A 12,317-nucleotide genomic window follows, 5' to 3' on the forward strand; every position below is an offset into this window, starting at 1 on the left:
GACTGCTTCGAGACGAGCGGAAAATATGATTCTTTATCAGAGATGTGGTTTCGCATGTGTGTGTGTGTGTGTGTGTGTGTGTGTGTGTACGCGCGAGCGCATATGTGTATGATCATCGAGAAGAAGAACGTAAAGGAATACACAAATGTACGGAGGATGCGGTGACGTGCGAAAGAGCGCTTTGAAGTAGCGCATCGGGATTCCCCGACTTCCTGCAATTCGTCGGAGCGGTCGCGCAGGCGAATTCGATTTCCTTGAGAATCCTAAGCGTAAAGCCATCTCGAGGATGCTGGCAGGAAAATTAGCCGCCCGATCGACTGCGAATGCGGCAGCTCCGCCGGCTCTTGTGTACGCGGACGAGTTAGTTCCTGCAGAAGTAAGACACGTTCGTCGCAATTTCGAGGATCCCGTGAGTCGAAATGGAACAGAAGTAAAGGCGCCAGCCTTTTGCTTCTGTTCTATTTTCGCTACGATACTTTTCACATCTCACACGAACGCACAAGTGATTCCGATATGAAACGTGCGACATATTTACAATTGGAGCAGTTCTCTTTAATTGGCGTATTTACTTTAAACTCGGGCTTTAATGTAGAATTCCATGCGCATAGAATCTTCTCGAGAAGCGTTTTCGGCCGAAACCGTGAAAAAATGCGGAGTTTCATTTCGATCTGGCCGACGTGACTGCCGGTTCGGTCATCGTCGCCCAGAGACGCGTTAGCTATTACGAATTCTGTAACGCGGCCGAGCAGAACGCGGTAGAGATGCATGTGCATCCTGACGGAAAGCGGCGGCGGCGGCGGCGGTGTCCTGTGGGAAATACGGCGACATTATGTGCGCACGTCGAACGCTAGGAAATTTAATATCTGAATCAACATCGCCGACTACTCTTGCTCTTCACGGCCGGCGGAGACCACCGACCGTTGATTTAACCAGCCGACCGACGGACTCGGTTCCCAAGACATCGATACGCGTCTGTCTGCCGTGTCGTTCGCGCGGCAAAAACCGAGATATTCTCTCCGTGGCGCGAGAGCGAGCCGCTGGCATATTTTTAACTGGATCGAGCCGTCGCATCTCTGCGGAGGGTAGCGAACTCCATCCAATTCCGGCAAGCGGCAAGACGAACTCTCGAGCCCGGACGCCGGTCATCCTGGACCTGTCGATGTTGGAATTGTTGCCGAGTAGCCGCGGCTGTCGAAACGACTCTATTGTTAGACGCGGCAAGAAAATAGGAAGTGACGGCCAGAGGATCCCCGACTCGTCAGAGGATCGTCGTAAATAACTTCCGACACTCGAGCGATCCGCTTGACCTCCTTGATGGAGAGAAGCGTGTGTTCCTACCCTTTGATATTTCCCGGGGGAAAAACATTTGCTAATTTTTATTTGCTTCTGAGGTATCTTTTGGATACCTTATATATGCATAACATGTTTTCCTCGCTTCAACCCTTGGAATATATTGGCTCAGTCCGATGCTTTAGGTTGAAAATATCCCACATATATAAAGCTGGATTCACATTTCCGACGGTAAACAGGATCCGTCAATCCTCCGTTTGACCTCTCTCTCTCTCTCTGTCTTTCAATGCTCTCGCATTGAAGTATCTATAGCATCCATCACCGTTATATTTTAATCGTTTCTATAGAAAAAAAAATTATGGACTTGTCCGTCACCGACGTAGACGAACAATGTGGATCCAGCCGAGTCGCAGATTCCGTATCGCGAGCCCCCTCAAACACCATTTCCCACCCCCGTAGAATTCCGTAGCCGCAGATGTTTAACTTTGCATCCAATTCGAAACGCGTGGCAGGCAAGCACCAGGGAGCAGAGTCCCCCCTCCCCTCCTCTGTCCTTCCTTTCTCTCCCACGTGCCAATAAACCGCTGGGAAAATATTTATCGTGCCCCGATCAGGGAGAGGGAGAGACAGCATTTTGTGCCCAATTCCCGTCGATCGTCGTTAATTAAGAGGACCGGCGCCGTAGCTTCTCCCGATCGAGTATTTATCGTTTCTTTCGGCCGCGACGGGGAGGCGGGAAGTCAGGTGTCCCCGCCGATCGGACGGACCCTTCGGAACAAATTCGCCCGAGGCCGTCACCCCCGCGCCGGTCCCCCGACGACACTTTGGGGACGCTTTTTCACGACTCGCCGCTTCCCGGCTCGTTCCGCTCGTCGCAACCAGTAGATTAAAACCGATCGGGAAAGCGACTCGCCGTGAACTTTACTTCTCTTCTCGGTGTAACCCGAGCTAACCTCGCCTCGGTCTTCTTCGGCACGCGATTCCGACTTCGGAATCGCGTAATCCTCTTTGGCCGCGTAACCGGGTTTGCGAGTTTTACTCTCTTTCCGCTTCTTCGTCACCTCTGTCTCCTTTGCTCCCTCCCCTATTATTCTCTCTCCTCTCCTCCTCGTCGACCTAGCCGTTGTTGTTTCTTTTGTCTTTTTTTTTTTTTTTTTTTTTTTTCATCGGGGAAGAGAAACCAAACGCGTGCGGCGCCAGGTCGGTGGTATAACGGTGGCGATGGCGGTGGCGCATCGCGCGCGCGAGCAAGCGAGCGCGTTGTGCTCCACAAAGCCAGCGAGCTGTAACTCTTTACGTTGTGTGAAACGCGGTTTACGAAACAATCGGGGTTACGGTTGCGCTCCTCTGTGACGCCGCGGCGCGGCGATTCGCGCGTGAAAATGCAATCGCCGCGCAATTGCGGATTACGGTTTTTGCGGCGAGGTGGCCGATTGCTCGCGAGACAAGAGTTCAGACTCTCCGTCTGAACGACACGCTCGCGATCGGTAGAACCGCACACTTGCGTCACACACATGGTGAAGGACGAGGTGAAGGAAAACGAAGATGCAGGCCATTCAGTCTTCAGTTTTCCATCCGCGCCTCGCGCGCAACAGCCACTTCTTACGGTGTGCGAAAAGGAGAAAGGGGGAACAAGAACCGGTTCGGTTTTCCCGACGGCGAACGATTGTCCCTTCCTTGCAATCCGTCGAAGCGCGAACGCGTCTATTTAGCGAACAAGACGGCGAGAGGTCGAGACCATTATAAAGCGCTCGAGTTCGGAAGTAGTTAGAGCACGCGGTGGTCGGACCGCCACGACTTGTCTCAATTTACGGGGACGACGCTCGCATTCCGCGGCCCGCGCCCCGGCGGCGCTAATTTATATTAATTTTAGACGCGTATATATCCAAATTAACGCGCCCGGCGTTCCCTCGTGCTGCTTTTTCAGCATTCCTGCGTGGGACGGCTCGCCCGCGCCGCGAGTTTTCGACGCCGCGCCACCGAAATTCGAGTGACAAATATCAGGCGAACTCGACGCGGAAATAAACCGACGACATCTCTCTCCCTCTCCCCCCCCCCTCTCTCTCTCTCTCTCTCTCTCTCTCTTTCTTTGTCCTCCCTCTCTTTGTCCCTTGTTAAGGGAAAAGGCAATTTTCGGGGTGATTAGTGCGGAATTTATTGTGAAAATTATTGCCTCTTGCTCCACGAGCCTCGTATATACCTCGCAAAGGTGTATTTATAATTGATGAATTGAGATGAATGTCCCAATTAGTGGGACGGTCTCTCTATTTGTGACGATCGGTGACGATTGCGACATTTCCCGTGATAAGTCAATCGATATGGGTCCACAAAATTATTCTAAACGTATCCTTACTTCAAATTGGTATGTAATATTATCGACTACAAGTTTTCACTCAAATTGAAAAAGAGTGCATTGCAATTACAAGTATACTGTGTTGACGGTGATAGTCCAAGCTCGTCTCCATCTTAGAAGTTGATGGTCAACGTCAGGTGTCCACTTGCTAGGTCCGTAGTTATTCGTAAATTTCTCCGAGTCTCAACGTCGACAAGAGGAAAGAAAAGACAGAGCTGAACCGTCACGTCGCTGGAACGATATTCCAATTCTTTCGGAGGGAATGCGAATAAATATACTGATCTCTCCGTAAATACTCCGACGAAGCGCAGCACATGGAAAAGCGCGAGCGGTCCGAGCTTCCCAACAAGACGAACAAACTTCGTGTACTTTGGCTCAACACGTGTATTATTAATTCGTTAACTTACTTTGCCGGCGAGGTTACCCGGCCGCCGACACCGGCGGGCCGTTCACCCCGGCGATTAGTTATTTTTCGCGCATCGCCTCGTCGCGAATGCGCGTCTCTGGCGGAGACACGCGCGAAACGTCGCATTCCGAATTGCGTAGCGGTGCAACGTATGGCGGGTGCAGCCCGATATCGAGCGAGAGTCGAGCAATACCCGCGATATGCAGGTCGATGATTCGCCCATCGCCGCGCCGTCGTTGGCGCGACGGCCGCGACGGCCGGCGCGTGACCACGCGCTTTCACTCGCTCGCTCGCTCGCTCGTTCGCGCGCGCGCGCGCGCGTGCGACGAATTAATGCATCCCCGGATGCATGCAAATTCCTGCCGACACGCTCACTGAAGGCCGTCTCTGTTCTGTCTGTTTGCAGATCCCGCAGATCCCGCGATCGCACGAGCTTTCGTCGCACATCCACAATGGCCGCCTGTTTATGGTGAGTGTGTGTGTGCGCGCGCGCGCGCGCGCGCGTGTGTGCTGCGCAGAGATGTGTGCGTTCGTTATGACAGTAATTTGCGCGGACGAACCGACGGGACGGGCGATCAATCGTCGCGCTCCCGAAATATATCCCGGCTAAAACCGGGACACGACGATCCCGTGCCGGAAGCGCTTTATCGAACGTTTATCGCGATTCGCGGGAAATTGGCCAAACGGCCGAATGTGCCGAAGGCGCGGACCCTTTCAGCGCGCGTTTCGCAGGAGGACGGAAGACGTAACTTTATGTTACGCGCTTATGTGCATCGCGCGCATCCCGTCCGCATTCCCAAACGCGATAGATTAGGACGCGGGGCGACGGGGGGGAGCAAGGGGAGCAAGGGGACGCGATAGACGAGAAATAGTGCCGGCGCGGACTATCCGGTCCTCCGCGCTAAATCATCTCCGGCGACAAGAGACGTCGTGAAGTTGAACTCTCTTAAATCCGTCTTATCCGGTGAGTTATGACCGCGCGACAATAGCCGCGCGCGCGCGCGCGCGCGTGCACGCGAGTTTCTCTCTGGGAGCCTAAGCTTTACATCCGTGAGTCCGAAGGAGGTTGGTATGAGAAATAAGGAGAACAATTCACACACAGAGCACACTCTCTCTCTCTCTCTCACTCACTCACTCACTCACTCTCTCTCTCTCTCTCTCTCTCTCTCTCTCTCTCTCTCTCTCTCTCTCTCTCTCTCTCTCTCTCTCTCTCCCCCACTCGCACTGGATTACATCGGATTCGCACTATCTAGACAGCAGACGACGGGACGTCGTCAAGCCCCCGTCAAATTTTCTTTTTAATAGGAATGTGAATTGAATCGAAATGCGACGGGGTGGTGACAGAAATACTGTGGGTGCTTCGATGCAAAAGCGCTGAAGAATATTTTGACGAAGGATCGACGGCGTCCCGCCGTCTGAACGGATGCGAATCCAGCTTGAAGGCGGTTAACAAGGCGGGATCGGCAACGGTCGATCTTACCTTAGCCGAGATCTCGAGTCGGGCGATTGAATAATTTTGCGTTCGTTAGCGATCGTGAGAATGCAGCGCGACCGCGCCGACTCTGCGCATCAAATACATTTATTCGGCTTTTAGAATTTTGCTCGGACAAAAAGCGGTCGAGCTTGGAAAGCGCGCAAAAATTCCATTGCCTCTATGTTTCTATTCATGCGCGCGCGCTCGCGCGTGTTCGCAGCCGCAGCTATTTTCATAAAAGGCTCCAAGTGGTTTTCAGAACCGACGGAAATAACACCGCGCTCTTTTTTTCGGCTACGTTGTGTTGCGTTTCGCTCGCTGTTCTGTTTCTCTCCGATATATTCCGAGTTCCGCCGCTGTACCGCCGCGCTAACCAGTGCCTTGGAAGAGAATGCAGAATGCGGAAAGCCGATTCGCGGGGGATGAAGTCACGAGAACGAAGTAATCATCCTACCACACGTCTTTTTTTTTCTCTTTCTCTCTTTCTCTCCCTGCCTCTCTCTCTTTGCCCTCGATGAAACGTGGCAAGGCCACAATGCGTTTTGCAAGTGAAAGAAGAAAAGAAGAGAAGAAAGCGATCGAGATTTCCGAAGGTCCAGCGAGAACTCCTCAAGTTCGGACTTGAAGTTCCCGCGGAAGTGAACTTCCGCGTTTCACAACATTCACCGTTTCCAAGGCAACCCGACACTTCGCCTCGCGAACCGCGCCCGACATTGATAACTCTTGGTTTCGCTAAAAGTTTCGCAATTCGCCAATCCCTCTTGCCTCGAATGGCCATCTCAAATGCTCCTCGATTCAATGTTCCCGTGGCTCTCTCCCTCTCTCCCATCTTCTTGCTGGTTCGATTGTGAGAACGAGCTCGGTGTCTCTCGGAGTGGAGCTAACATCGATCGAGAATCCTCTTCTCGCGCACAGCTCTTGGACCGCATCGTCGAGACCGTTCGGTGGAACTTTTGGATATTGCTCGAGCGTATATCCTCGGCAACTTCGACGTCTCCTCCCGGACATCGTCGCTGGAGCTTTCGTGTCTCGCGCTCGGTGTGCAACGTAGCCTCCTTGGCGCTTTCGGACATGTCCGTCCATCGGCGGGCTTACGTAATTGGTAGCAGGTGGCGAACGACGGAAGGTGGTTGGCCCACGCAGACGACCACGAAGAGCACGACCGCGCTGGCGGCGTCGGCGTCGGCGTCGGCGTCGGCGGCGGCGGCGGCATCGTCGTCGTGGTCGTAGTCGTCGTTGTCGGTGTCGGCGTCTGCGTCTGCGACGGCCGCTATAAATAATCGGGGGAATCCCACGATGCCAGAAGATATCGGCGTGTTCTCAGGCGTGAGCGAGGGAGAAGAAAAGTGAGAGAGAGAGAGAGAGAGAGAGAGAGAGAGAGAGAGAGAGAGAGAGAGAGCCAGAGAAGAAAAGCACGAGAGGGGCAGAGAGATGGCACGCCCGCGAAAATATTCGCGTCTAAGACTTTCGCCTTTCGATTTCGACGGAGACGTCGCGATCGACGTCGCGTCTGATTTGTGCGCTCTGATTTTCTCGATTCATTAACTCGCACTTAAAGAAGAGAGAGACTGCTCGAGAGAGTCAGTATGACAATGAAAACGAGGCGGGCTCGTTCTGGTCGGAGGACTTTCTGCTCCCTCGTGCAGAATTTGGCTTGTGACTGATAAATGAATCCATCGATTAATAATCGAGAGATTATACTCTCGAAATTTTCCACTCGAGAAGTAGAGCGAGCCGATCAAGAGTCACTGAGATTCGAGTGACTTTTCACGTTGTGCACACCGAGAATCCTCCGGCGCCCCGTCGAGTGAACGTTTCCGCACAAAATCAAGGAGGAAGTCTGATACATCCCACTTTTGCGGGAACAAATCCCCTCCGATGGATCGAAACGTTCGCTTCGTAAGAATCCGCCCGGGAGGATCCGGGGGAAGCTTGAACGAGCGTTCTCCCTGCTTCGCGGCGGCCTGAGCGGCGGCAGCTTCGCTGTCGCTACGGACGCATTTTCACTCTCGTTTCGCGTGAGATTGCAGCTCGGGAGATCGGGGAAGGGAGCGGGGGAGGGGGGGGGAGAGCACGCGAAGCGATATTCGACACGTATCGAACGTAACGCGGAACTTACGGCCGCGAAGGCGTAAATAACGAGCGCACGGCTCTCGGCGAGAGTTCTCTTTGTCGCGCGGCCGGTGATTAATAGATACCACGGCTAGGCAGTTTTTCATCGAAAGCAGGCTTAATTGATTTCTCCTGTACGCCCACGAGACATTGTCGCGAGCCACGCCGCCGCACGGCCCGTCCAACCGCGCTTGTACACCGATCGATATCTCCGCGTTTCACAGAGCCGCAGCGTCGAGTCCTTATTATCCAAAGTCTAGATCTCGGTGCAAGTGGGTTATAGCTCGAAAGCTCTCGGGGCCGTGTTGCGTCCGCGAGCTCGCCCCCCCCCGTCGAAGCGCGTCCCCCCCCCCGTTCATCGATTGACGGAGGCGAAGAGCGACGCGAGCGTCGGGCACGAACACATTGTGGCGCGTTGGCGGCCGCCGCTCCGGCTTTTCTACGGTTGTATTCTTCTTCGACGTACAGGGAGGGTGAAAAAGACGACCCAGATCGCTCGTAGTGACGCTGGAGAGATAGACGGCTGCTCCCTCGTGTCAGCCGGCTTTTCTATTACGTGTATCAACGGCAGACGCGGTTATCTTTAACGATTTACCGCCGCCGTCGCCGCAGCCGCGTCCTCGGCGACTCCTCGGACCTCCTCGGGAACGCGCGCGTTCCTCGTCTCCTCTCGCTTATCTCCCTTATTCCGCCGCGTCGCGGTATTCGTCGCTTTGCTGGGCTTTTTATCGGCTCGAAAAAAAAAGGGAAACAATGTAGGGGGGAGGGTCGGGGGGAAGAAGTCGGGGTTCCATTTGCGCAATTGCATCGTGTTTTATCGCTCGGAGACGTTATCGGAGCAATTTCTGCTAACACATAAACACACACTTGCCTGCTAGTAGCGAGCTCTCCCGTGCCCGTTCGACCAAGAACGATAGATAATGGACGACTGTATGGATTTCCAATTTGAGAGATAACACGTGCGCTTTTGTTTCTCCCGACGATACCGTGATAAACGAGATTCAAATTCGCGCGGGAAATATTTGCAATTAATGCGAGAGCTCTCTCCCCCCTCCCGCTCTGTGTATGGTACACACGCTCCGCCGTGCCGATGTCGCGCACTCTCCTCTTGGGGAACAATAATTCAGCGCTCAAAGTTTCGTCAGATATCTCTATCGAGTCGAGAGAAAAAACCTTTGGTTCGAATTGTCAGTGGAAAGTGCGCGTGCGACACAGTCGTCAAGTAAGTGTCGTAAAGTAAAGTGAAATTATTACGCGGTAATTGATCAACTAAAAAATTACATATATCGTCAGCTGTTGAAAACTGAACCGAACTTTACGACCTAAGGCGAGTTAACTGTTCAGTTTCATTTTAGTTTCTTTCGACTTCGTCGCTTAATCGTAGTACGCCACATGTCAGGGTGGATTCGGGTCGGATTTCGGTGCTTCCTCTGGGTCGAATTCAAGCTGGTCCGACACCCGGCTATCAAGCAGGAAGAGGTTAAACTGATTTACTGCGGTTGTAGCTGCTCGATTATTTAAATACACGGGCGGAATTATTAAACCACTCGCGGATTATTTCGCGATGGCGCTAATTTCCGTCGCGGAACGTGCAATTTGTAGACGGAACATCCACCGTGCTGCGTTCTAATTTAAATCCCGATGCTAATTTGATTTGAATTGGCGCTCGACTCTTTCTCTCTCTCTCTCTCCCTTTCTTTCTCTCTCTTCCCCTCCCTCCCTCTCTCTCTTCACTTCTTCCGCCCGTCGGCCAGCCGTCGGGTCCGCCGACGATAGAAGAAGTATCATAACGGCGCCGGGCCGGGCCGTCTTGCCATACCACGCCTTTTCACTTCTGCGACTTCTCCGCCGTGTTTCCCTGACGTTGATTAATGCCTGTTTATGTACACGTAAGTCACCCACGTGCGGGCGCACGTAAGTGACGTTGACTGAGCGCATACAAATGATACGGTTTCGATTATCCGCCGCGCTACAAATATCGCGAGAAGACGCGCGCGCGTGCATTTTGCAACGGCGTCCTTGAGCGAAATGTATTATTAGACAGTCGCACGTGAAATATCGCACGTACCGTCGTCGTGAACGCAACGTTTTTTTCCTTTGTTTTTTTTTTTTTTTTTTTCTCAAAATTACTCTCAGCCGCGCGATATCCGTAACGTAGATAAGCGACGTCGCGCGGCGTCCATCGAATCGTTCACGCGACGTACTTATACATCCCTCGCCTCGATCTTTCTCGTTGCAGACAATTCGGGGGCTCGTGAAGTGTTGTCACCAGCGGGTAGCTGCTGCAGCAGCAGCATCATCAGCATCGTGCTGACGGGCGCGACGGCGCCTCTGTCTTAGCCTTCTTCTGGCAGGTGTTTAAACTACGCTGGCCACGAAAGAGGCTTCACCCGGCTGAGTATTATTCCGTCGCTGCACTAGCAATCCCACGTCCAAAGTGGCTAAGAGCGTAAGTCCCCGTCGCGCTCACCAGGAGTGCTCCAGCGGGGTGGAGGTACAGGTGCCACAGGTGCAGCAGGAGAGACGAACACCGAGGCGCATGCCTTACCTGGGGCCTGACATGACAACCCGGCTGTCCGCCATGTTCTACACGGTCGAGGTCGGGGACACCAAGTTCACCATCCTGAAACGGTACCAAAATCTCAAGCCCATCGGCTCGGGCGCGCAGGGAATAGTCTGGTGAGTAGCCCGGCCGCAGTCGCATCCTTCCACGACGCGAGCATTTCGTAGATTTCGTGTCTCCATGCGACGGAGACGCGACGGAAGTCCGAGGGAGAGACACGTGTCGTTCCCGGTGGAACGTTACCGATGCATCGTGCGAAGTATTATGGTAACTTGGCTGCCTATCAGCTGAATCGCACTAGCTGATTCGAACTTGGCTGAACGGCTGACTGTCGGCTTCGCTGTCATTGCTATTGAGAGTTGGCTGTTGCCGATGGATGATGCATTTATTGCGAGGTTCAAATTTCTTAGCTGGGTTTCAAAGTGCGCATAAATAGCAAGTCAGCATAAATAGTGATAAAAAGGTTATAAAAGTCATAAGATCACTCTTGAACATCTTTATTCGTTCGAATAAATAAAGAAATGTCGTCGAATACATGTCGTATATTTATATGCATAGACTGAGCGCGATGAAATATAAATCCTCGCGAAGGCTCGACTAACGATTCAGCCGGGTTTGCTTGAAATATTAACGCTTGAGATATTTCCTTGAGATACGACCTGCGTATCCCCAAAATCGGCAATAATACCTGAGCATCCGCGCGACGCTAGCGTCTCGTGTATTCGCCGAATAGAACGATGCACTTCGAAGGGGAGAAAGAAAAGTGATCCGCGATTTTTCTCATCCGCAATTTCGAGCGATCGACTTCGATGGCGGATCGACCGGTCGATCCCGTGGAAGCAACAGCAGGAGACACCAAGAGATTCGTCGCGGATGAATGGCATGGGGCGCCGAGTAAATCGAGCAATTCGATTCGAAGGAGAACGTCAAGATTTCGCGGGAGACGAACGGGAGAGAAAGAGGAGAGAAAGGGAGAGAGAGCGCAGAACGCCCTTTTCTTGTAAGCCGGCGACGTGATGTTGGAAAAATCGTCGCCGACGACGATTTCACGACGTGTGCTCGTCGTCGTCGTCGTCGTCGTCGTCGTCGTCGTCGTCTTTCTCGTAACATCGAGACTCGGTCTCGAAGTCGCACGAACGGGCGACGAATAGATCGAAGCTGCTCTCTTTCGTTTTTATTTGATAAATGCCCGGGCATCTCGGTATACTGCTTTACATCATATTTAAATAGTTCTAGCTGAAGGAATTGATTGAATTATAAATTAATTGAATGAATTAATTAAGTGAATTAATTGAATAAATTCTTAATTCGAAGGAATCGACGAGGATTAAATTATAATTTTGCAACCCGTTTCGTTTTAGTGAGCAAGCTAGCTTTGTAAGCTAGCGGGAAAATTCGCTTAAACGCGATCTTTTTTTTCCGAATTTTCAGATAAATATCCTCGGACTTCCAGCGGGGAGTGTCGCACTAAATTTTCAAACTTGCTCTTTACATAGACCCGATCTATATTGCCGGTGGCTAATATCCTCCTTGCCTTCGCTCTATTGATTATTAGCGGCTCAGAACGCGAGTATATGTGTGTGTGTGTGTGTGTGTGCGGAAGTGTTGGAGAGCCAAACTCGAGAATTGTTGAAATTCATAGCGAACGGTATCGATCGCGGATGAGCTATGGGTAATGGGAGAAAGGGACCATACGAGAGTCCACGTGAGCGTTTCTCCCGGAGCGTTCTCGGTTGCGCACGTGTCTCGCCTTCTGACGTCCAGTAGGGACTGAAATACTGCATTATATCCGAGAAAGCGCAATCTCGAACAATACATGGTGTGGCCGTAGCGTGCAGTGGGGTGGCAGGTAAGTCGAGGGAACAAACGAAGCAACGAAAGAACGAATGAACGAAGGAACGAATGAAGGAACAAACGAACGAACGAACGAACGAATGAACGAACGAACGAACGAACGAACGAACGAACGAACGAACGAACGAACGAACGAACGAACGAACGAACGAACGAGCGAACGAACGAACGAACGAACGAACGAACGAACGAACGAACGAACGAACGAACGAACGAACGAACGAACGAACGAACGAACGAAACGAACGAACGAACGAACGAACGA

The 12,317-nt window shown here is 52.4% G+C and overlaps 1 protein-coding gene across 4 annotated transcripts in view; it reads left to right on the forward strand.

Annotated features, from left to right (window-relative positions):
- Positions 1 to 12,317, forward strand: part of bsk (mitogen-activated protein kinase dJNK) — a 136,957-nt gene that overhangs the window by 118,550 nt on the left and 6,090 nt on the right. For all 4 annotated transcript variants that reach the window (XM_011155886.3, XM_025300249.1, XM_025300250.1 and 1 more), the window contains 2 exons: positions 4,456 to 4,518; positions 9,875 to 10,314. Coding sequence is in view for 3 of the 4 variants with exons in the window: in XM_025300249.1 (XP_025156034.1) it covers positions 10,175 to 10,314 (140 nt within the window). In the remaining variant the exon portion in view is untranslated. The remainder of the gene's footprint in view (positions 1 to 4,455; positions 4,519 to 9,874; positions 10,315 to 12,317) is intronic.

Source organism: Harpegnathos saltator, unplaced genomic scaffold (assembly GCF_003227715.2).
Source record: "Harpegnathos saltator strain DR-91 unplaced genomic scaffold, Hsal_v8.6 scaffold343, whole genome shotgun sequence".
In the NCBI taxonomy this organism is placed as follows: domain Eukaryota; kingdom Metazoa; phylum Arthropoda; class Insecta; order Hymenoptera; family Formicidae; genus Harpegnathos; species Harpegnathos saltator.